Genomic DNA, 25,582 nt, shown 5'->3' with positions numbered 1-25,582 from the left:
ATCAGAAATTCAAATATCCATAATGTACCGAATCGAAAATTAAAACCTCTTCATCGCCGCCGCTGTCAATCAGAACAGCGTCCGACTGCGTCTTCCGGTTGCTGGTCCGGGTGATTGACAGGGGGGGCGGATCCAGAGCGTCTTCCGGTGGAGGGCGGATGACTGACAGGCGGCGGAACCAATAACGCCTTCCAGGGCAAGGCGGGTGATTGACAGGGGGTGGATCCAATCGGCCTTCCGGTGGACGGCGATTGATTGACAGGCAGTGAGGGCGTGAGCGCGCGGTAAATTTGAATCTGTTTCCGGTGCGGATTGGCGGTTGGTTCACAGAGAAGATTCGAGAATTTTCCGGAGCGAAACGGCGGTAATTTACCTCAGAACTGACCCTCCGACAGTGTGACACTCCCTCAGTACTGACCCTCTGACAGTGCGACACTCCCTCAGTACTGACCCTCTGACAGTGTGACACTCCCTCAGTACTGACCCTCTGACAGTGTGACACTCCCTCAGTACTGACCCTCTGACAGTGTGACACTCCCTCAGTACTGACCCGCCGACAGTGTGACACTCCCTCAGTACTGACCCTCTGACAGTGTGACACTCCCTCAGTACTGACCCTCCGACAGTGTGACACTCCCTCAGTACTGACCCTCCGACAGTGTGACACTCCCTCAGTACTGACCCCCTAACAGTGTGACACTCCCTCAGTACTGACCCTCTGACAGTGTGACACTCCCTCAGTACTGACCCTCTAACAGTGTGACACTCCCTCAGTACTGACCCTCTAACAGTGTGACACTCCCTCAGTACTGACCCTCCGACAGTGTGACACTCCCTCAGTACTGACCCCCTAACAGTGTGACACTACCTCAGTACTGACCCTCTAACAGTGTGACACTCCCTCAGTACTGACCCTCTGACAGTGTGACACTCCCTCAGTACTGACCCTCCGACAGTGTGACACTCCCTCAGTACTGACCCTCTGACAGTGCGACACTCCCTCAGTACTGACCCTCCGACAGTGTGACACTCCCTCAGTACTGACCCCCTAACAGTGTGACACTCCCTCAGTACTGACCCTCTGACAGTGTGACACTCCCTCAGTACTGATCCTCTAACAGTGTGACACTCCCTCAGTACTGACCCTCTAACAGTGTGACACTCCCTCAGTACTGACCCTCCGACAGTGTGACACTCCCTCAGTACTGACCCCCTAACAGTGTGACACTACCTCAGTACTGACCCTCTAACAGTGTGACACTCCCTCAGTACTGATCCTCTAACAGTGTGACACTCCCTCAGTACTGACCCCCTAACAGTGTGACACTACCTCAGTACTGACCCTCCGACAGTGTGACACTCCCTCAGTACTGACCCTCCGACAGTGTGACACTCCCTCAGTACTGACCCTCTAACAGTGTGACACTCCCTCAGTACTGATCCTCTGACAGTGTGACTCTCCCTCAGTACTGACCCTCTAACAGTCTGACTCTCCCTCAGTACTGATCCTCTGACAGTGTGACACTCCCTCAGTACTGACCCTCTAACAGTGTGACACTCCCTCAGTACTGATCCTCTGACAGTGTGACTCTCCCTCAGTACTGACCCTCTAACAGTCTGACTCTCCCTCAGTACTGATCCTCTGACAGTGTGACACTCCCTCAGTACTGACCCTCTAACAGTGTGACACTCCCTCAGTACTGACCCTCTAACAGTGTGACACTCCCTCAGTACTGACCCTCTAACAGTGTGACACTCCCTCAGTACTGACCCTCTAACAGTGTGACACTCCCTCAGTACTGACCCTCTAACAGTGTGACACTCCCTCAGTACTGACCCTCTGACAGTGTGACACTCCCTCAGTACTGACCCTCTAACAGTGTGACACTCCCTCAGTACTGACCCTCCGACAGTGTGACACTCCCTCAGTACTGACCCTCCGACAGTGTGACACTCCCTCAGTACTGACCCTCTAACAGTGTGACACTCCCTCAGTACTGACCCTCTAACAGTGTGACACTCCCTCAGTACTGACCCTCTAACAGTGTGACACTCCCTCAGTACTGACCCTCTAACAGTGTGACACTCCCTCAGTACTGACCCTCTAACAGTGTGACACTCCCTCAGTACTGACCCTCTGACAGTGTGACACTCCCTCAGTACTGACCCTCTAACAGTGTGACACTCCCTCAGTACTGACCCTCCGACAGTGTGACACTCCCTCAGTACTGACCCTCCGACAGTGTGACACTCCCTCAGTACTGACCCTCTAACAGTGTGACACTCCCTCAGTACTGACCCTCTAACAGTGTGACACTCCCTCAGTACTGATCCTCTGACAGTGTGACTCTCCCTCAGTACTGACCCTCTAACAGTCTGACTCTCCCTCAGTACTGATCCTCTGACAGTGTGACACTCCCTCAGTACTGACCCTCTAACAGTGTGACACTCCCTCAGTACTGATCCTCTGACAGTGTGACTCTCCCTCAGTACTGACCCTCTAACAGTCTGACTCTCCCTCAGTACTGATCCTCTGACAGTGTGACACTCCCTCAGTACTGACCCTCTAACAGTGTGACACTCCCTCAGTACTGACCCTCTAACAGTGTGACACTCCCTCAGTACTGACCCTCTAACAGTGTGACACTCCCTCAGTACTGACCCTCTAACAGTGTGACACTCCCTCAGTACTGACCCTCTGACAGTGTGACACTCCCTCAGTACTGACCCTCTAACAGTGTGACACTCCCTCAGTACTGATCCTCTGACAGTGTGACACTCCCTCAGTACTGACCCTCTGACAGTGTGACACTCCCTCAGTACTGACCCTCTAACAGTGTGACACTCCCTCAGTACTGACCCTCTAACAGTGTGACACTCCCTCAGTACTGATCCTCTGACAGTGTGACACTCCCTCAGTACTGACCCTCTGACAGTGTGACACTCCCTCAGTACTGACCCTCTAACAGTGTGACACTCCCTCAGTACTGACCCTCTGACAGTGTGACACTCCCTCAGTACTGACCCCCTAACAGTGTGACTCTCCCTCAGTACTGACCCTCTGACAGTGTGACACTCCCTCAGTACTGACCCTCTAACAGTGTGACACTCCCTCAGTACTGACCCTCTGACAGTGTGACACTCCCTCAGTACTGACCCTCTAACAGTGTGACACTCCCTCAGTACTGACCCTCTAACAGTGTGACTCTCCCTCAGTACTGACCCTCTAACAGTGTGACACTCCCTCAGTACTGATCCTCTGACAGTGTGACACTCCCTCAGTACTGACCCTCTAACAGTGTGACACTCCCTCAGTACTGACCCTCTAACAGTGTGACTCTCCCTCAGTACTGATCCTCTGACAGTGTGACACTCCCTCAGTACTGACCCTCTGACAGTGTGACACTCCCTCAGTACTGATCCTCTGACAGTGTGACACTCCCTCAGTACTGACCCTCTGACAGTGTGACACTCCCTCAGTACTGACCCTCCGACAGTGTGACACTCCCTCAGTACTGACCCTCTAACAGTGTGACACTCCCTCAGTACTGACCCTCTAACAGTGTGACACTCCCTCAGTACTGACCCTCCGACAGTGCGGCACTCCCTCAGTACTGACTCTCTGACAGTGTGACACTCCCTCAGTACTGACCCTCTAACAGTGTGACACTCCCTCAGTACTGACCCTCTAACAGTGTGACACTCCCTCAGTACTGACCCTCTAACAGTGTGACACTCCCTCAGTACTGACTCTCTAACAGTGTGACACTCCCTCAGTACTGACTCTCTGACAGTGTGACACTCCCTCAGTACTGACCCTCTAACAGTGTGACACTCCCTCAGTACTGACCCTCCGACAGTGTGACACTCCCTCAGTACTGACCCTCTAACAGTGTGACACTCCCTCAGTACTGACCCTCTAACAGTGTGACACTCTCTCAGTACTGACCCTCTAACAGTGTGACACTCCCTCAGTACTGACCCTCTAACAGTGTGACACTCCCTCAGTACTGACCCTCTAACAGTGTGACACTCCCTCAGTACTGACCCTCTAACAGTGTGACACTCCCTCTGTACTGACCCTCTAACAGTGTGACACTCCCTCAGTACTGACTCTCTAACAGTGTGACACTCCCTCAGTACTGACCCTCTGACAGTGTGACACTCCCTCAGTACTGACCCTCTAACAGTGTGACACTCCCTCAGTACTGACCCTCTGACAGTGTGACACTCCCTCAGTACTGACCCTTCAACAGTGTGACACTCCCTCAGTACTGACCCTCTGACAGTGTGACACTCCCTCAGTACTGACCCTCTAACAGTGTGACACTCCCTCAGTACTGACCCTCTAACACTGTGACACTCCCTCAGTACTGACCCTCTGACAGTGCGACACTCCCTCAGTACTGACCCTCTGACAGTGTGACACTCCCTCAGTACTGACCCTCTAACAGTGTGACACTCCCTCAGTACTGACCCTCTAACAGTGTGACACTCCCTCAGTACTGACCCTCCGACAGTGCGACACTCCCTCAGTACTGACCCTCCGACAGTGTGACACTCCCTCTGTACTGACCCTCCGACAGTGCGACACTCCCTCAGTACTGACCCTCCGACAGTGTGACACTCCCTCTGTACTGACCCTCCGACAGTGCAGCACTCCCTCAGTACTGACCCTCCGACAGTGCGGAGCTCCCTCAGTGTAATGAACCATGGAGTTGGTATTAATGATGGTTTCTTCATCTCTCTCTCTCTCCTTCATTCAGTTGAAGGATGTCCGGCCGGGCGAGCATCTCTGAGCCTCGGCCACTGAAGAAGCCGACCCACGACCAGGTGCAGGTGGTGGTTCGCCTGCGACCCTATCTCCCCAGCGAGGATGACAAGCGGCAGGGCCCGTGCGTGCGTGGCATCGACACGCGGACATTGGAGATCGTCAACTGGCGGAACCGCTCCGAGTCCATGCAGTACAAGTAAGGAGCCCGAGCCTCACGGCTGTCCCCTCCGGCAGTGCCCGTAATGCGGACTCTTACCTGCTCTGTGCTGGGGCACTTCCCGCGGGCTGCTGGACCAATACCCAAACGCCAGCAGGGTCCCCAGTGGCAATTTGGAGCCCTGCGGTTATGTGATCTGGTAACCTGAGTGAGAGAGGGAACAAACCAGTTCTCATTTCAGCTCAGTGATCCTCATCAGAACTGTGAAATATTCCTGATGTAATAGATGTTCAGCAATGTGAGGGTAGGAAGAACTGTGATAGACTTGGTGGGGACAGGTCTGTCACTGTATAACACTGGGGTACAGTACTGGTGGGGACAGGTCTGTCACTGTATAACACTGGGGTACAGTACTGGTGGGGACAGGTCTGTCACTATAACACTGGGGTACAGTACTGGTGGGGACGGGTCTCACTGTACAACACTGGGGTACAGTACTGGTGGGGACAGGTCTGTCACTGTGTAACACTGGGGTACAGTACTGGTGGGGACAGGTCTGTCACTGTATAACACTGGGGTACAGTACTGGTGGGGACAGGTCTGTCACTGTATAACACTGGGGTACAGTACTGGTGGGGACGGGTCTCACTGTACAACACTGGGGTACAGTACTGGTGGGGACAGGTCTGTCACTGTATAACACTGGGATACAATACTGGTGGGGACAGGTCTGTCACTGTAACACTGGGGTACAGTATTGGTGGGGACAGGTCTGTCACTGTATAACACTGGGATACAGTACTGGTGGGGACAGGTCTGTCACTGTATAACACTGGGGTACAGTACTGGTGGGGACAGGTCTGTCACTGTGTAACACTGGGGTACAGTACTGGTGGGGACAGGTCTGTCACTGTATAACACTGGGATACAATACTGGTGGGGACAGGTCTGTCACTGTATAACACTGGGGTACAGTACTGGTGGGGACAGGTCTGTCACTGTATAACACTGGGGTACAGTACTGGTGGGGACAGGTCTGTCACTGTATAACACTGGGGTACAGTACTGGTGGGGACAGGTCTGTCACTGTATAACACTGGGGTACAGTACTGGTGGGGACGGGTCTGTCACTGTATAACACTGGGGTACAGTACTGGTGGGGACAGGTCTGTCACTGTATAACACTGGGGTACAGTACTGGTGGGGACAGGTCTGTCACTGTATAACACTGGGGTACAGTACTGGTGGGGACGGGTCTGTCACTATAACACTGGGGTACAGTAATGGTGGGGACAGGTCTGTCACTGTATAACACTGGGGTACAGTACTGGTGGGGACAGGTCTGTCACTGTATAACACTGGGGTACAGTACTGGTGGGGACGGGTCTGTCACTGTATAACACTGGGGTACAGTACTGGTGGGGACGGGTCTCACTGTACAACACTGGGGTACAGTACTGGTGGGGACAGGTCTGTCACTGTATAACACTGGGGTACAGTACTGGTGGGGACGGGTCTCACTGTACAACACTGGGGTACAGTACTGGTGGGGACAGGTCTGTCACTGTATAACACTGGGGTACAGTACTGGTGGGGACAGGTCTGTCACTGTATAACACTGGGGTACAGTACTGGTGGGGACAGGTCTGTCACTGTATAACACTGGGGTACAGTACTGGTGGGGACGGGTCTGTCACTGTATAACACTGGGGTACAGTACTGGTGGGGACGGGTCTCACTGTACAACACTGGGGTACAGTACTGGTGGGGACAGGTCTGTCACTGTATAACACTGGGGTACAGTACTGGTGGGGACAGGTCTGTCTCTGTATAACACTGGGGTACAGTACTGGTGGGGACAGGTCTGTCACTGTATAACACTGGGATACAATACTGGTGGGGACAGGTCTGTCACTGTATAACACTGGGGTACAGTACTGGTGGGGACCGGTCTGTCACTGTATAACACTGGGGTACAGTACTGGTGGGGACAGGTCTGTCACTGTATAACACTGGGGTACAGTACTGGTGGGGACAGGTCTGTCACTGTATAACACTGGGATACAATACTGGTGGGGACAGGTCTGTCACTGTGTAACACTGGGGTACAGTACTGGTGGGGACAGGTCTGTCACTGTATAACACTGGGGTACAATACTGGTGGGGACAGGTCTGTCACTGTGTAACACTGGGGTACAGTACTGGTGGGGACAGGTCTGTCACTGTATAACACTGGGATACAATACTGGTGGGGACAGGTCTGTCACTGTATAACACTGGGGTACAGTACTGGTGGGGACCGGTCTGTCACTGTATAACACTGGGGTACAGTACTGGTGGGGACAGGTCTGTCACTGTATAGCACTGGGGTACAGTACTGGTGGGGACAGGTCTGTCACTGTATAACACTGGGGTACAGTACTGGTGGGGACAGGTCTGTCACTGTATAACACTGGGGTACAGTACTGGTGGGGACAGGTCTGTCACTGTATAACACTGGGATACAATACTGGTGGGGACAGGTCTGTCACTGTATAACACTGGGGTACAGTACTGGTGGGGACCGGTCTGTCACTGTATAACACTGGGGTACAGTACTGGTGGGGACAGGTCTGTCACTGTATAACACTGGGGTACTGTACTGGTGGGGACAGGTCTGTCACTGTATAACACTGGGGTACAGTACTGGTGGGGACAGGTCTGTCACTGTATAACACTGGGATACAATACTGGTGGGGACAGGTCTGTCACTGTATAACACTGGGGTACAGTACTGGTGGGGACCGGTCTGTCACTGTATAACACTGGGGTACAGTACTGGTGGGGACGGGTCTGTCACTGTATAACACTGGGATACAGTACTGGTGGGGACAGGTCTGTCACTGTATAACACTGGGATACAATACTGGTGGGGACAGGTCTGTCACTGTGTAACACTGGGGTACAGTACTGGTGGGGACAGGTCTGTCACTGTATAACACTGGGGTACAGTACTGGTGGGGACAGGTCTGTCACTGTATAACACTGGGATACGGTACTGGTGGGGACAGTGAGCAGAAGGAAGTTTGTCCAAGTGGAATTGTGTGCAGTTCTGTGTAACATCTGGAAGAGTTTATGAATGATTTGTGTGTTTGTCAATGTTGCTGTTTATTGGACAGTACAGACTGGGTGGGCTGTTTGATCCTGTGATTCAATCTCATGCCTTAACTTTGCTTTTCTTTCCTAGTTTTGATGCATTTTATAGTGATGACTCCTCACAGCAAGAAATCTACATGGGCTCAGTCAAACCCATCCTGTCACATGTTCTGATGGGGCAGAATGCCAGTGTCTTTGCCTATGGACCCACGGGTGCAGGTGAGTAGCTGCAGGTTACCTGTTACTATCCAGTTTCCAGCCTCTTCTTTTGGAAGCTGTTCAGACCTGTTGACTGTTTCTGAATTCCTTGTTGAAGGTAAGACTCACACGATGCTGGGCAGCCCCGAGCAGCCTGGCGTCGTCCCACGCGCCCTCCTAGACATATTCCGCATGACCCGGGAGCAGAGTGACCAACTGAGTGGCCCCTCCTGGACCTTCGCCATCAGTATGTCTTACCTGGAGATCTACCAGGAGAAGGTGAGTCCATTTTACTGAGGCAGCTTCACTGGCAGGATAGGGAGGGAGGAATTAACAGTTTTCTCAATGCCATGTGAGGGCTTTTCAGGCTTGAGGGGTGGGTGTTGTCGAAGGAAGGGGGAGGTGCTGGTGCTGTGATGCAGGGTGCAGTTCTCTCTATTGTAAGTCTGCCTGAAATATTCTCCTGGATTTCAGCACAGCTGGGCACCAGTGTCAGTGGCTCCTGTGTTCCTGGTCACACCTGTCCCTCCCGCTATCAGTCTGCACAAGTTCGAGGTGCTGGAAAAGAATGAGTTAGAGGCAATCACGAGTGCAGGAGGGGGTGGAGGCTGCGTGAGAGGAAGACTGAGCGTAATCACGAACACAGTCCTGCTGTTAGCTTCCTCCTAATCCACAGTCAAAGAACAAAGAAAATTACAGCACAGGAACAGGCCCTTCGGCCCTCCAAGCCTGCGCCGATCCAGATCCTCTATCTAAACATGTCTAAAGCAGGACTGGGGGCAACAGTAGCATAGAGGACGAGTAATCCAGAGGCCTGGACTAAAGCTCTGGAAACATGAGTTCGAATCCCACCACAGCAGCTGGGGAAATTTCAATTCAGTTAATTAAATAAATCTGTAATAAAAAAGCTCGGATCAGTAACGGTGACCGTGAAATTACTGGTTTGTTGTAAAAACCCATCTGATTCATTCATGTCCTTTAGGGAAGGAAATCTGCCGTCCTTACCTGGTCTGGCCTACAGGTCACTCCAGACCCACAGCAATGTGGTTAACTATTAATTGCTCTCTGAAATGACCCAGCGGTTTAATTCTAGAAGGTGACTGAGCAGCAGCACCTCGAGGGACAATTAGGGATGGGCAATAAACACTGGCTCTTGCCAGCTCAAATCCCATCGATGAATTGAAAGGAAGTCCTGTTGGCTACTTCTCTCAGGTGTTGGATCTGCTGGAAACAAGACACCAGGACCTGCCGATCCGAGAGGACAAAGACAAGAACATCTTCATCCCTAACCTGACGCAGCAAACCATCAGCAGCTTTGTGGAGTTTGAGCGCTACTTCCTGCCGGCCACGCAGAAACGCACCACTGCTAGCACCAAGCTGAACTGCCGGTCCAGCCGCAGCCATTCTGTGCTGCTGATTAAGGTATGGACTGTCCTTCCCGTTTCACCTTTCATCCCCTCCACTGTTCTTTCACTTTTTTTCTCTCTCGAAGCTGAGCTTAAACTTGACGGTTCTTTCTTTATCGTATTATCTTCTTTATGAGGATGCTCAGCACCCGTTTCTGTCCGTCCCTCTCTCCCCAGCCCCATCTTCACCTTACCCTCCTGTGGTAGAAGATGTCTCGGTTAAGGGCAGTGACACATAGAATAATGAAATCGTGCCAGTGATACTCGAGGCTGGAAGCACATTCATTCCCCCATTTACCCTCATCCATTTGGCCTTGGCATTCTCCACCAGTGCTATGTGTAATGCATTCCCACAAAACTCCCTTGCTGAGTTTGGGACCGTGGAAGTGAGACACCCCCTTCTCCCCCCGCGCCCTGATTATCTTTCCTTTCCTGACATCTTGTATGTTGCAGGTGGTGAAGCTGGAGCGTGTGGCTCCGTTCCGACAGTTGACGGGGAAACTCTATCTGATTGACTTGGCTGGTTCTGAAGATAATCGCAGGACTGGGAACCAGGGCGTTCGGTGGGTACAGAGTTACCGGGGTGTGGAGGGAGGGGCAGCAGGGGGTGTGGAGATACCACTGGGGTTAGCTTGTCCCAGGGTATGAAGTATTAATGCTGGAGGCCAGGGTGTGGGGGTAGCTTGCCCAGGGTATGAAGAACAAAGAACAGTACAGCACAGGAACAGGCCATTCGGCCCTCCAAGCCTGCGCCGATCTTGATGCCTGCCTAAACTAAAACCTTCTGCACTTCCGGGGTCCGTATCCCTCTATTCCCTTCCTATTCATGTTTTGTCAAGATGTCTTTTAAACGTCGCTATCGTACCTGCTTCCACCACCTCTCCCGGCAGCAAGTTCCAGGCACTCACCACCCTCTGTGTAAAAAAACTTGCCTCGCACATCCCCTCTAAACTTTGCCCCTCGCACCTTAAACCTATGTCCCCTTGTAACTGACTCTTCCACCCTGGGGAAAAAGCTTCTGACTATCCACTCTGTCCATGCCGCTCATAACTTTGTAAACCTCTATCATGTCGCCCCTCCACCTCCGTCGTTCCAGTGAAAACAATCCGAGTTTATCCAACCTCTCCTCATAGCTAATGCCCTCCAGGCCAGGCAACATCCTGGTAAACCTCCTCTGTACCCTCTCCAAAGCCTCCACGTCCCTCTGGTAGTGCACGCAATATTCTAAGTGTGGCCTAACTAAGGTTCTGTACAGCTGCAACATGACTTGCCAATTTTTATACTCTATGCACCGACCGATGAAGGCAAGCATGCCGTATGCCTTCTTGACTACCTTATCCACCGCGTTGCCACTTTCAGTGACCTGTGGACCTGCACGCCCAGATCTCTCTGCCTGTCAATACTCCTAAGGGTTCTGCCATTTACTGTATACCTCCCACCTGCATTAGACCTTCCAAAATGCATTACCTCACATTTGTCCGGATTAAACTCCATCTGCCATTTCTCCGCCCAAGTCTCCAACTGATCTATATCCTGCTGTATCCTCTGACAATCCTCATCATTATCCGCAACTCCACCAACCTTTGTGTCGTCCACAAACTTACAAATTAGACCAGCTACATTTTCCTCCATATCATTTATATATACTACAAAGAGCAAAGGTCCCAGCACTGATCCCTGCGGAACACCACTAGTCACATCCCTCCATTCAGAAAAGCACCCTTCCATTGCTACCCTCTGTCTTCTGTGACTGAGCCAGTTTTGTATCCATCTTGCCAGCTCCCCTCTGATCCCGTGTGATTTCACCTTTTGTACCAAGGGGCCAGGGTGCGGGGGTAGTTTGCCCAGGGTATGAAGTATTAATGCTGGGGATCGGGGTGTGGGGGTAGTTTGCCCAGGGTATGAAGTATTAATGCTGGGGATCGGGGTGTGGGGGTAGTTTGCCCAGGGTATGAAGTATTAATGCTGGGGATCGGGGTGTGGGGGTAGTTTGCCCAGGGTATGAAGTATTAATGCTGGGGATCGCGGTGTGGGGGTAGTTTGCCCAGGGTATGAAGTATTAATGCTGGGGATCGGGGTGTGGGGGTAGTTTGCCCAGGGTATGAAGTATTAATGCTGGGGATCGGGGTGTGGGGGTAGTTTGCCCAGGGTATGAAGTATTAATGCTGGGGATCGGGGTGTGGGGGTAGCTTGTCCCAGGGTATGAAGTATTAATGCTGGGGATCGGGGTGTGGGGGTAGCTTGTCCCAGGGTATGAAGTATTAATGCTGGGGATCGGGGTGTGGGGGTAGCTTGTCCCAGGGTATGAAGTATTAATGCTGGTGATCGGGGTGTGGGGGTAGTTTGCCCAGGGTATGAAGTATTAATGCTGGGGATCGGGGTGTGGGAGTAGTTTGCCCAGGGTATGAAGTATTAATGCTGGGGATCGGGGTGTGGGGGTAGTTTGCCCAGGGTATGAAGTATTAATGCTGGGGATCGGGGTGTGGGGGTAGCTTGTCCCAGGGTATGAAGTATTAATGCTGGGGATCGGGGTGTGGGGGTAGCTTGTCCCAGGGTATGAAGTATTAATGCTGGTGATCGGGGTGTGGGGGTAGTTTGCCCAGGGTATGAAGTATTAATGCTGGGGATCGGGGTGTGGGGGTAGCTTGTCCCAGGGTATGAAGTATTAATGCTGGGGATCGGGGTGTGGGGGTAGCTTGTCCCAGGGTATGAAGTATTAATGCTGGTGATCGGGGTGTGGGGGTAGTTTGCCCAGGGTATGAAGTATTAATGCTGGGGATCGGGGTGTGGGGGTAGCTTGTCCCAGGGTATGAAGTATTAATGCTGGTGATCGGGGTGTGGGAGTAGTTTGCCCAGGGTATGAAGTATTAATGCTGGGGATCGGGGTGTGGGGGTAGTTTGCCCAGGTTATGAAGTATTAATGCTGGGGATCGCGGTGTGGGGGTAGCTTGTCCCAGGGTATGAAGTATTAATGCTGGGGATAGGGGTGTGGGAGTAGTTTGCCCAGGGTATGAAGTATTAATGCTGGGGATCGGGGTGTGGGGGTAGTTTGCCCAGGTTATGAAGTATTAATGCTGGGGATCGCGGTGTGGGGGTAGCTTGTCCCAGGGTATGAAGTATTAATGCTGGGGATAGGGGTGTGGGAGTAGTTTGCCCAGGGTATGAAGTATTAATGCTGGGGATCGGGGTGTGGGAGTAGTTTGCCCAGGTTATGAAGTATTAATGCTGGGGATCGGGGTGTGGGGGTAGTTTGCCCAGGTTATGAAGTATTAATGCTGGGGATCGGGGTGTGGGAGTAGTTTGCCCAGGGTATGAAGTATTAATGCTGGGGATCGGGGTGTGGGGGTAGTTTGCCCAGGTTATGAAGTATTAATGCTGGGGATCGGGGTGTGGGGGTAGTTTGCCCAGGTTATGAAGTATTAATGCTGGGGATCGGGGTGTGGGAGTAGTTTGCCCAGGTTATGAAGTATTAATGCTGGGGATCGGGGTGTGGGAGTAGTTTGCCCAGGGTATGAAGTATTAATGCTGGGGATCGGGGTGTGGGGGTAGTTTGCCCAGGTTATGAAGTATTAATGCTGGGGATCGGGGTGTGGGAGTAGTTTGCCCAGGGTATGAAGTATTAATGCTGGGGATCGGGGTGTGGGGGTAGTTTGCCCAGGTTATGAAGTATTAATGCTGGGGATCGGGGTGTGGGGGTAGCTTGTCCCAGGGTATGAAGTATTAATGCTGGGGATCGGGGTGTGGGGGTAGTTTGCCCAGGGTATGAAGTATTAATGCTGGGGATCGGGGTGTGGGGGTAGTTTGCCCAGGTTATGTAGTATTAATGCTGGGGATCGGGGTGTGGGGGTAGTTTGCCCAGGGTATGAAGTATTAATGCTGGGGATCGGGGTGTGGGGGTAGTTTGCCCAGGTTATGAAGTATTAATGCTGGGGATCGGGGTGTGGGGGTAGTTTGCCCAGGTTATGAAGTATTAATGCTGGGGATCGGGGTGTGGGGGTAGTTTGCCCAGGGTATGAAGTATTAATCCTGGGGATCGGGGTGTGGGGGTAGTTTGCCCAGGTTATGAAGTATTAATGCTGGGGATCGGGGTGTGGGGGTAGCTTGTCCCAGGGTATGAAGTATTAATGCTGGGGATCGGGGTGTGGGGGTAGTTTGCCCAGGTTATGAAGTATTAATGCTGGGGATCGGGGTGTGGGGGTAGTTTGCCCAGGTTATGAAGTATTAATGCTGGGGATCGGGGTGTGGGGGTAGTTTGCCCAGGTTATGAAGTATTAATGCTGGGGATCGGGGTGTGGGGGTAGTTTGCCCAGGGTATGAAGTATTAATGCTGGGGATCGGGGTGTGGGGGTAGTTTGCCCAGGTTATGAAGTATTAATGCTGGGGATCGGGGTGTGGGGGTAGTTTGCCCAGGTTATGAAGTATTAATGCTGGGGATCGGGGTGTGGGGGTAGTTTGCCCAGGGTATGAAGTATTAATCCTGGGGATCGGGGTGTGGGGGTAGTTTGCCCAGGTTATGAAGTATTAATGCTGGGGATCGGGGTGTGGGGGTAGCTTGTCCCAGGGTATGAAGTATTAATGCTGGGGATCGGGGTGTGGGGGTAGTTTGCCCAGGTTATGAAGTATTAATGCTGGGGATCGGGGTGTGGGGGTAGTTTGCCCAGGTTATGAAGTATTAATGCTGGGGATCGGGGTGTGGGGGTAGTTTGCCCAGGTTATGAAGTATTAATGCTGGGGATCGGGGTGTGGGGGTAGTTTGCCCAGGTTATGAAGTATTAATGCTGGGGATCGGGGTGTGGGGGTAGTTTGCCCAGGTTATGAAGTATTAATGCTGTTTATTTTTCTCAGCTTGAAGGAGAGTGGAGCAATTAACACTTCGCTGTTCGTGCTCAGTAAAGTGGTGGATGCTTTGAACCAGGGACTGCGCAGGATTCCCTACAGGGATAGCAAGCTGACACGACTGCTGCAGGTAACTTTCACTCCTGCTTCTACACACCCATCACTTGGCTCTCTTCAGGAACCTTCCATCGTCACCAGTTATCGGGGTGATGAATGAGGGGGGAGAGGGTTATATGGAAGCACCAGAGGAAAATTTGTTACTCTCTCACTCTTTGTGGTGTCTGCAGTGTTTTATCCCCTTGGACCTCAAACCGCCACAGCTCCCCTCCTTCCATACCCTTCCACCAATTTTTATGGGGGGATAAACAACTCAATTTAGCTCCACAGGGCAGAGAGCTTTTGTGGGCAATTGCTGACACAGCAAGATCCCACAACTAGCAAGTGACCTGCCCGCCTGGCAGTGATGCTGTTTGTGGTTAACTGAGGGAGGGACGCTGGCCGTAGCCCAGCAACATGGTGGGTTCATCGACACCCACCAGAACAGCTAGGAGTCTTCAGACAAAGCGGCACTCCCTTGGTGTTGGGGCTGGAATGTGGGGCTCGAACCCACAGTCTTCAGGTTCAAAGGCATCACTGCTAACTATTGAACCTGAGTTTGGTGTTTTCCTTCCCACCCCCCCGACCCACCACTTCCTGACGGTCCTTTTCTCCGCTTGTCCATCTGTGGTCTCTCAGGTTTTTTTGTGAACCAGTCCTTTGCTTTGAACGGTCTGTATGGTTCCTTTTTGTTCAATGGCAGGATTCTCTGGGTGGGACGGCCCACAGCGTGATGATCGCCAACATTGCTCCAGAATACAAACATTACTTCAACACCCTCACCGCTCTCAACTTTGCTGCCAAATCCAAGCTGGTTGTCAATCGACCCTTCACACAGGAGACTATCCAGCCTATAGGTAAGAGTCTGATTGCTGACCATGTGGCCTCAGACTGATAGAGATCCTGGACACAAAACGGGCACCTCTGACTGACCAATCTAGGACTTGAGCTCTCAGTCCTGGCAGCTGTCTAACAAGGTACCAAATGCAATAAGTTGAGAATAGTAACATGCCTTGGAAAGATTGGAGCTAACTGCTGATACTGAACAGCTGATCCAGTACTGGAACCATGTGGATACTGTAAAGATCACTGCCTAGGAGTGCCAGCCAGGTTCTGAAATCTTCCACAGGGGCTGATTGAGGCAAACTGGACACCAGCTAATGTAAGATGCTCCTGATGTGTGTGTTAAAAATGCTCATCCTCTGTGTGATCGGGGGGGGGGGGGGGGAAGAGATTACCTGCAATCTGACAATGAATGCACACAGGCTGTGATGTTAAATATGAACCTGCATCCTTTTCTGATTCAGGCCTGCGCCCTCCAAAACGACCCCACGAGGAACATCAGTCGAGTTCACAAGAGCCGGCCAAGGTGTTGAAGTTGGACGGTTTGGAGAAGAGCAGTGGCTCTGAGGAGCTGACACTCAGGTATGGAGAGGAGACGGGGGGTGGGGGGAGGTTACAGGGCTGAGGGTTGACCTCTGAGAACAGGATCTCGTGTATCAGAGAATTGGCCCTCACAGAAAATGGTTCACTGTCCAAGGGAGGAGCCAAGCCATGTGATGTGCCTTTTGTGGGTACATATTTTGGGGCAGCACTATCTGATATTTAAATGGCTTTGTGCTAGTTGCCTTTTTTATTGTAATTGTTTCTTGCTGGTAACGCTCCAAGGAATTGAACAGAAAGCTCTTTTTATTGCACGTGTTACTACATCACCACGCTTCAGAAAGGAGAGGGTGCGGAGGAGATCGAAGAGAACGATCACAGGGATGAGGGACTTCAGTTAATGCGGAGAGGCTGGGATTGTTCTCCTTAGAGCAGAGAAGGTTAAGAGGAGATTTAATCGGGGCGTTTAAAATCAGGAAGGGGTTTCGGTGGAGTAAATAATGAGAAACTGTTCCCAGTGGCGGGAGGGTCGGTAACCAGAGGGACCCAGCGATCGGTGAAAGAACCAGAGGCGAGATTACATCAAATATACCAGCACAGAAACAGGCCATTCAGCCCAACCAGTCTGTGCTGGTGCTTATTCTCTGCACAAGTCTTCTCCCATTCCATCCACTTCATCTTAGCTTTTCAACTTAATTTTCTGTTCCTTGTTCTCTCATGTACTTGTTTAGTTTCCTTTTGAAACCATCGATACTATTCACCTCAGCCACTCCCTGTGGTAGTGGGTTCCACATTCTCACCTCTCTCTGGGTAAAGAAATGTCTCCTGAATTCCCCATTGGAATTTATTATTGACTGTCTTGTATTAATGGACCTTCATTCTGGATTCTCCCACAAGTGGACACATCTTGTCTGCACATCTACCCTGTCCAACCCATTCATAATTTAAAAGACCCCTTATCAGCTCCCCTCAAAGTCTTTCTGCTCAAGAAAAATGCCCAATCATTCCCGATGGCTGTAATCTCTCAGTTTGATCACTTTCTCCAGTGAGGAAATATTGTTTTTAATGCAGTGAGTTGTTGTGATCTGGAACGCGTTTCCTGAAAGGGCGGTGGAAGTACATTCAGTAGAGACTTTCAAAAGGGGAATTGGATAAAAACTTGAAGGGGAAAAATTTCCAGGACTGTGCGGAAAGAGCAGGGGGGAAATGGGCCTAACTGGATAGTGCTTTCAAGGAGTTAGCACAAGCATGATGGGCCGAATGGGCTTCTCATGCAGTGACTGGTTATAGGATCATGGTATGTTCCCTGGGGTGTTGGGTTTATAATGGGGGTGGCTGGTGATTTAAATGTGCAGTCTCATGCATTGCGTGTCTGTCTCATTTCCAGCCCACTGCTGAAGCCAGGGGACTTTGACCCTGAGGCTTATGACTCGGATGTGATGGAACGACTTTCCAATCTGGAGAATATGCTAAGGAAGTATGGGAAGAGCGGCCTCCCATTGCTGGGAACTCCCAAAGAGGAACGTCTCCAACTGCTCAAAAAGCTGGAGGAGAGTCGGCTGCAAATACAGGTAGTGGCTGGAGCCTGTTCGTGTTAACACACCAGTGGCCATTCCCAGCCACAGGAGAGTTCCCAGCAGGGGGTGGACTGGAGGCGGTGGGGGCACGCAAAATCAGGCCGGCTTCCTGCTCCTGATCACTGTCCAGTGACCTCTGGGTTAGAGAGAGAGGGGGAAATCAGCCAGGATTCCTGCTCCAGATCACTGTCCACTGACCTCTGGGTTAGAGAGAGAGGGGGAAATCAGCCAGGGTTCCTGCTCCTGATCACTGTCCGCTGACCTCTGGGTTAGAGAGAGAGGGGAAATCAGCCAGGGTTCCTGCTCCTGATCACTGTCCAGTGACCCCTGGGTTAGAGAGAGAGGGGGAAATCAGCCAGGGTTCCTGCTCCAGATCACTGTCCACTGACCCCTGGGTTAGAGAGAGAGGGGGAAATCAGCCAGGGTTCCTGCTCCTGATCACTGTCCGCTGACCTCTGGGTTAGAGAGAGAGGGGAAATCAGCCAGGGTTCCTGCTCCTGATCACTGTCCAGTGACCCCTGGGTTAGAGAGAGAGGGGGAAATCAGCCAGGGTTCCTGCTCCAGATCACTGTCCACTGACCCCTGGGTTAGAGAGAGAGGGGGAAATCAGCCAGGGTTCCTGCTCCAGATCACTGTCCACTGACCTCTGGGTTAGAGAGAGAGGGGAAATCAGCCAGGGTTCCTGCTCCTGATCACTGTCCAGTGACCTCTGGGTTAGAGAGAGGGGGAAATCAGCCAGGGTTCCTGCTCCTGATCACTGTCCAGTGACCCCTGGGTTAGAGAGAGAGAGGGGAAATCAGCCAGGGTTCCTGCTCCTGATCACTGTCCAGTGACCCCTGGGTTAGAGAGAGAGAGGGGAAATCAGCCAGGGTTCCTGCTCCTGATCACTGTCCAGTGACCCCTGGGTTAGAGAGAGAGGGGAAATCAGCCAGGGTTCCTGCTCCAGATCACTGTCCACTGACCTCTGGGTTAGAGAGAGAGGGGAAATCAGCCAGGGTTCCTGCTCCTGATCACTGTCCAGTGACCCCTGGGTTAGAGAGAGGGGAAAGGAAAATGAACACTTCTCCTCTGAATTTACCGTGGAGAAGGTCATGGAAGGTAGTGAGTTCAAGGGAGGGAACAGTGATATCCTGGAGCATATCAACATTACAAAGGAGGAGGTGTTGGAGGTTTTGAAACTCATTAAGGTGGATAAATCCCCAGGGCCTGACCAGGTGTATCCTAGGATTCTATGGGAAGCAAGGGAGGCGATTGCTGGGGCCCTGGCAGAGATTTTTTTTTATCATCATTAGCCACGGGTGAGGTACTGGAAGACTGGAGGATAGCTAATGTTGTGCCTTTAATTTCAGAAGGGCAGCAGGGATAAGCCAGGGAACTACAGGCCGGTGAGCCTTACATCAGTGGTGGGAAAGTTATTGGAAGGGATTCGGAGAGACAGGATTTCTATGCATCTGGAAAGGCATGGTCTGATTAGGGATAGTCAGCATGGCTTTGTGCGTGGGAAATCATGTCTCATGAATTTGATTGAGTTTTTCGAGGAGGTGACCAAGAGGATTAACGAGGGCAGGGCAATGGACGTTGTCTACATGGACTTTAGCAAGGCCTTTGACAAGTCCCGCATGGTAGGCTGGTCGGGAAGGTTCGAACACATGGGACCCAGAGTGAGCTAGCAAATTGGATACAAAATTGGCTTGGTGATAGGAGGCAGAGAGTGGTAGTGGAGGGTTGTTTTTCAGATTGGAGGCCGGTTACCAGTGGTGTGCCGCAGGGATCGGTGCTGGGCCCTCTGTTGTTTGTCATATATATTAATGACTTGGATGTGAATGTAAGGGGCATGATTAGTAAGTTTGCAGATGACACCAAAATTGGTGGTATAGTGAACAGTGAAGAAGGTTGTCTAAGGTTACAACAGGATGTAGATAAACTGGGAAAGTGGGCAAGGGAGTGGCAAATGGAATTTAACGCAGACAAGTGTGAAGTGATGCATTTTGGGTTGTTAAACCAGGGCAGGACATATACAGTGAATGGCAGGGCCCTGGGGAGTGTTGTTGAGCAGAGAGACCTTGGGGTGCAAGTACATAGTTCCCTGAAAGTGGCAACAGAGGTAGACAGAGTGGTGAGGAAGGCATATGGCATGCTTGCCTTCATCGGCCGAGGCATTGAGTACAAGAGTTGGGACGTCATGTTACAGTTGTACATAATGTTGGTTAGGCCGCATTTGGAGTACTGTGTGCAGTTCTGGTCGCCGCACTACAGGAAAGATGTGATTAAGCTAGAGAGGGTGCAGAAAAGATTCACAAGGATGTTGCCTGGGTTGGAGGGCTTAAGTTATAAAGAGAGATTGGATAGGCTGGGTCTGTTTTCCCTGGAGCGAAGGAAGCTGAGAGGGGACATGATAGAGGTATATAAAATTATGAGAGGCATAGATAGGGTAGATAGCCAGAGTCTGTTTCCCATGGTAGGGGTGAGTATAACTAGAGGGCATAGATTTAAGGTGAGAGGGAGGAGGTTTAAAGGGGATCAAAGGGGTAAATTTTTCACACAAAGAGTAGTGGGTATCTGGAATGAGCTGCCCGAGGAGGTGGTGGAGGCAGGAACAGTAACATTTAAGAGGCATCTGGACAGGTACTTAAATGAGCAAGGCATAGAGGGATATGGAATTAATGCAGGCAGGTGGGATTAGTATAGAGAGGCATTATGGTCAGCATGGATGCGGTGGGCCGAAGGGCCTGTTTCTATGCTGTATGACTCTGACTCTAAAATCAGCCAGGGTTCCTGCTCCTGATCACTGTGCAGTGACCCCTGGGCTAGAGAGAGGGTGGGAAATCAGCCAGGGTTCCTGCTCCTGATCACTGTCCAGTGACTCCTGGGTTAGAAAGAGAGAGAGGGAAATCAGCCAGGGTTCCTGCTCCTGATCACTGTCCAGTGACTCCTGGGTTAGAAAGAGAGAGAGAGAGAGGGAAATCAGCCAGGGTTCCTGCTCCTGATCACTGTCCAGTGACCCCTGGGTTAGAAAGAGAGAGAGAGGGGAAATCAGCCAGGGTTCCTGCTCCTGATCACTGTCCAGTGACACCTGGGTTAGAAAGAGAGAGAGAGAGAGAGAGAGGGGGAAATCAGCCAGGGTTCCTGCTCCTGATCACTGTCCAGTGACCCCTGGGTTAGAAAGAGAGAGAGAGAGAGGGGGAAATCAGCCAGGGTTCCTGCTCCTGATCACTGTCCAGTGACCCCTGGGTTAGAGAGAGAGAGGGGAAATCAGCCAGGGTTCCTGCTCCTGATCACTGTCCAGTGACCCCTGGGTTAGAGAGAGAGGGGGAAATCAGCCAGGGTTCCTGCTCCTGATCACTGTCCAGTGACACCTGGGTTAGAAAGAGAGAGAGAGAGAGAAATCAGCCAGGGTTCCTGCTCCTGATCACTGTCCAGTGACCCCTGGGTTAGAAAGAGAGAGAGAGAGAGAGGGGGAAATCAGCCAGGGTTCCTGCTCCTGATCACTGTCCAGTGACCCCTGGATTGGAGAGAGAGGGGAAATCAGCCAGGGTTCCTGCTCCTGCTCACACAGCATTGTAAACTGTGTATGTGTATGTTGAACAGCACTGTAATATCTCTCTCTGATTAGAAACTGGAGCAGAGACAGAAGGAGCTGGAGAAAGTTATTGGTGCCCAGGAGATGGCTGCAGGCGAGGCTGGGACCAGCGACACGCTGCTCAACAACAGTCGGCCAGCAGCCTTGCGCAAAGGCTCCGTTGCCAAGCAGAGAAAACAGGCCATTGTGACCCCACTGCAGCGTAAGTAACTTGATTGAGATGCTCTCAGGGACATGCGAACTGGAGGAGGCCATTCTGCCCCTCAAACCTCTTCCCTCATTCTATCAGATCATGGCTGCTGTGTACTACAACTCTACTTTCTGCTGTGACACCCTCACCCAACAAAACTATGTGTGTCTTAAAACTCCAATTGTACCATAGCTCTCTGGGGAGCAAGTTCCCGATTTCCACTCCCCTTTGTGTGAGGAAGTGCTTCCTGACATCACCCCCTGAAGGGGCTGGCTTGAATTTCCAGGTTCTGCCCCCTTGTTCTAGACTATTCGCATCCCCCCCAAATCCACCTGAAACATCTTGATAAGATCACCTGTTCATCTGCTAAGCTCAAGGGAATAGAAGCTTCGTTTGTGCAACAACTCCTCAGAATTTAACCCCTTTGGTCCCAGAATCATTCTGATGCTGAGTTCTGTGAGAGCAGTGCCCAGCAGTGTGAGCTCTTCCTGTCTTCCCATTCATCCCCTGGCTGGAGACCGAGGGGGAGAGACTTTGGTCACTGGTGTTTCTCAGCCTGGGAGTTGTGGTGGGGGCAGGATCACACTGAAATGTGGCATTAAAAGAAAGGTGGGGAAGATCCCGTAGCACAACGGTAAAGTTGCTTGGAGCTGTGCTGGGGTCATCACATCACCCCTCGAGTGAGATTGAAGAGGGGAGCTTCTCTGCTCCTCTGGGCAGTGGGTGAGAAACACTCTTGATCTGCTTAAAAGGAGCTGGAGAAATATCTGACTGCGGGGGAAGGTTACAGGGTCAGTGCTGGGGCCAGTACCTGGGTCCTGATGCTCTCTGGGGTTGAAGGACTCTGGAGCAGAGAGTTGGGCTGTGGACAGTAGCAGGCCACGTGGTGTCCCACTCTTTGGTGTACGCTCACGAGCACTCTCGTGCTCTCTGGGGCAGTATGCGGTCTCCATTGACCACCAGCTTCAGTGTCAGTGTTGGGATCAAGAGTCGGGTTTGTGGGTGAGTCCTGGGCTCCCCCCAGCATCCCATTGCTGTTTGGACTGGGAGGGAATGGGGGGACACCCCACCTCAAGCTGAATGACTCCAATGGTGCTGACTGCATGTCCTACATCATTGCAGGTCTGGATAACAGCGACTTGCTTCAGCCGGGGAATGTGATTGTAGTGAAGAGAAGAGAGAAGCAGGAAAAGCAGGTGAGTGTTGGGGTTTGGGTATCACAGGCAAGGCCAGCATTTACCACCCTGAGAAAGGAGTGCTGGGCGGGGGTGGGGGTGGAGGTTGGGGTGCTGTGCGGTGTAGTGGTTTGATACGACTGAAGAGATTACTTGCCTGCTTCAGAGGGCAATTAGTCACATATAGGCCCAGACTGGGTAATGACAGCAGGTTTCCTTCCTTAAAGGAATCAGTCGGGGGGTGGGGGAGGTTTAAGACCAGCTTGTACAAACTGAATTCAAATTCTCAAACTGCTGGCTGGACTTTGTACTGACATGCTAGATGAATGATCCAGTTAAATGGCCGCCGCGATACTCTGATTACACTTGGCGGGAGAGGTGGGGAATCGGACTGTGGAAGGGGCAGTGGGGAATCGGACAGTGGAAGGGGCAGTGGGGAATCGGACAGTGGAAGGGGCAGTGGGGAATCGGACAGTGGAAGGGGCAGTGGGGAATCGGACAGTGGAAGGGGCAGTGGGGAATCGGACAGTGGAAGGGGCAGTGGGGAATCGGACAGTGGAAGGGGCAGTGGGGAATCGGACAGTGGAAGGGGCAGTGGGGAATCGGACAGTGGAAGGGGCAGTGGGGAATCGGACAGTGGAAGGGGCAGTGGGGAATCGGACAGTGGAAGGGGCAGTGGGGAATCGGACAGTGGAAGGGGCAGTGGGGAAGACAGGGGTGAGCTGAAATGAATGTGTGACCTGCTTTGTGTGCAGGGTAGCCATGATGTGGAGAATGAGTTTGAGCTGACTGTGGACCTGGAACTGGCTCAGAAACACAAGGATTACATCCTCCACATCCTGAACAACGGAACCCTAAAGGAGCTGAAGACGCTGCAGAGGGTCGGAGACAAGACTGCCAAGCTGATCATTGGCTGGAGAGAGCACAACGGACCTTACAGTCAGGTACCTGTCAGAGCTTCTGGGCTTTGGAGGATGTTTCCAGGGTTTGTACCCATCTCCCCAAGAAACTGTAACCCAGCTAGTCACTGTACAGAAAAAAGGCCTGCGAGAGGGGGATATCAGCCAGGGTTCCTGCTCCTTATCACTGTCCAGTGACCCCTGGGTTAGAGAGAGAGAGGGGGAAATCAGGCAGGGTTCCTGCTCCTGATCTCTGTCCAGTGACCCCTGGGTTACAGAGAGAGAGGGGGATATCAGCCAGGGTTCCTGCTCCTGATCACTGTCCAGTGACCCCTGGTTTAGAGAGAGAGGGGGAAATCAGCCAGGGTTCCTGCTCCTGATCACTGTCCAGTGATCCCTGGGTTAGAGAGAGAGAGGAAATCAGCCAGGGTTCCTGCTCCTGATCACTGTCCAACGACCCCTGGGTCAGAGAGAGAGAGGGAAATCAGCCAGGGTTCCTGCTCCTGATCACTGACCAGTGACGTCTGCGTTAGAGAGAGAGAGGGAAATCAGCCAGGGTTCCTGCTCCTGATCACTGTCCAGTGACCCCTGGGTTAGAGAGAGAGAGGGGGAAATCAGCCAGGGTTCCTGCTCCTGATCACTGTCCAGTGACCCCTGGGTTAGAGAGAGAGAGGGGGAAATCAGCCAGGGTTCCTGCTCCTGATCACTGTCCAGTGACCCCTGGGTTAGAGAGAGAGAGGGGGAAATCAGCCAGGGTTCCTGCTCCTGATCACTGTCCAGTGACCCCCTGGGTTAGAGAGAGAGGGGGAAATCAGCCAGGGTTCCTGCTCCTGATCACTGTCCAGTGACCCCCTGGGTTAGAGAGGGGGAAATCAGCCAGGGTTCCTGCTCCTGATCACTGTCCACTGACCCCTGGGTTAGAGAGAGGGGGGAAATCAGCCAGGGTTCCTGCTCCTGATCACTGTCCACTGACCCCTGGGCTAGAGAGAGAGGGGGAAATCAGCCAGGGTTCCTGCTCCTGGTCACTGTCCAGTGACCCCTGGGTTAGAGAGAGAGAGGGGGAAATCAGCCAGGGTTCCTGCTCCTGATCACTGTCCAGTGACCCCTGGGTTAGAGAGAGAGAGGGGGAAATCAGCCAGGGTTCCTGCTCCTGATCACTGTCCAGTGACCCCTGGGTTAGAGAGAGAGAGAGAGGGGAAATCAGCCAGGGTTCCTGCTCCTGATCACTGTCCAGTGACCCCCTGGGTTAGAGAGGGGGAAATCAGCCAGGGTTCCTGCTCCTGATCACTGTCCAGTGACCCCTGGGTTAGAGAGAGGGGGAAATCAGCCAGTGTTCCTGCTCCTGATCACTGTCCAGTGACCCCTGGGTTAGAGAGAGAGAGGGGGAAATCAGCCAGGGTTCCTGCTCCTGATCACTGTCCAGTGACCCCTGGGTTAGAGAGAGAGAGAGGGGAAATCAGCCAGGGTTCCTGCTCCTGGTCACTGTCCAGTGACCCCCTGGGTTAGAGAGGGGGAAATCAGCCAGGGTTCCTGCTCCTGATCACTGTCCAGTGACCCCCTGGGTTAGAGAGAGAGAGGGGGAAATCAGCCAGGGTTCCTGCTCCTGATCACTGTCCAGTGACCCCTGGGTTAGAGAGAGAGAGGGGGAAATCAGCCAGGGTTCCTGCTCCTGATCACTGTCTAGTGACCCCTGAGTTAGAGAGAGAGGGGAAATCAGCCAGGGTTCCTGCTCCTGATCACTGTCCAGTGACCCCTGAGTTAGAGAGAGAGAGGGGGAAATCAGCCAGGGTTCCTGCTCCTGATCACTGTCCAGTGACCCCCTGGGTTAGAGAGAGAGGGGGAAATCAGCCAGGGTTCCTGCTCCTGATCACTGTCCAGTGACCCCCTGGGTTAGAGAGGGGGAAATCAGCCAGGGTTCCTGCTCCTGATCACTGTCCAGTGACCCCTGGGTTAGAGAGAGAGGGGAAATCAGCCAGGTTTCCTGCTCCTGATCACTGTCCAGTGACCGCTGGGTTAGAGAGAGGGCGAAATTAGCCAGGGTTCCTGCTCCTGATCACTGTCCAGTGACCCCTGGGTTAGAGAGAGAGAGGGGGAAATCAGCCAGTGTTCCTGCTCCTGATCACTGTCCAGTGACCCCTGGGTGAGAGAGAGAGGGGGAAATCAGCCAGGGTTCCTG

General features: G+C 52.4%; 1 protein-coding gene across 1 annotated transcript in view; it reads left to right on the top strand.

Annotated features, from left to right (window-relative positions):
• The first annotated feature begins 269 nt into the window (after nucleotides 1–269).
• The window catches only part of kif22 (kinesin family member 22), a 31,299-nt gene continuing 5,986 nt past the window's right edge, over nucleotides 270–25,582 (top strand). Inside the window, exons 1-13 of the mRNA XM_068028507.1 lie at nucleotides 270–364; nucleotides 4,767–4,970; nucleotides 8,158–8,285; nucleotides 8,383–8,543; nucleotides 9,477–9,686; nucleotides 10,124–10,233; nucleotides 14,516–14,636; nucleotides 15,306–15,459; nucleotides 15,910–16,027; nucleotides 17,373–17,556; nucleotides 21,176–21,344; nucleotides 22,455–22,528; nucleotides 23,263–23,451. Coding sequence (XP_067884608.1) covers nucleotides 4,774–4,970; nucleotides 8,158–8,285; nucleotides 8,383–8,543; nucleotides 9,477–9,686; nucleotides 10,124–10,233; nucleotides 14,516–14,636; nucleotides 15,306–15,459; nucleotides 15,910–16,027; nucleotides 17,373–17,556; nucleotides 21,176–21,344; nucleotides 22,455–22,528; nucleotides 23,263–23,451 — 1,815 coding nt within the window. The 5' untranslated portion in view covers nucleotides 270–364; nucleotides 4,767–4,773. The remainder of the gene's footprint in view (nucleotides 365–4,766; nucleotides 4,971–8,157; nucleotides 8,286–8,382; nucleotides 8,544–9,476; nucleotides 9,687–10,123; nucleotides 10,234–14,515; nucleotides 14,637–15,305; nucleotides 15,460–15,909; nucleotides 16,028–17,372; nucleotides 17,557–21,175; nucleotides 21,345–22,454; nucleotides 22,529–23,262; nucleotides 23,452–25,582) is intronic.

Source organism: Heterodontus francisci, unplaced genomic scaffold, assembly GCF_036365525.1.
Source record: "Heterodontus francisci isolate sHetFra1 unplaced genomic scaffold, sHetFra1.hap1 HAP1_SCAFFOLD_1030, whole genome shotgun sequence".
NCBI lineage: Eukaryota > Metazoa > Chordata > Chondrichthyes > Heterodontiformes > Heterodontidae > Heterodontus > Heterodontus francisci.
Note: the sequence above shows the minus strand (reverse complement) of the source record. Positions and strands in the feature narration are given on the sequence as shown.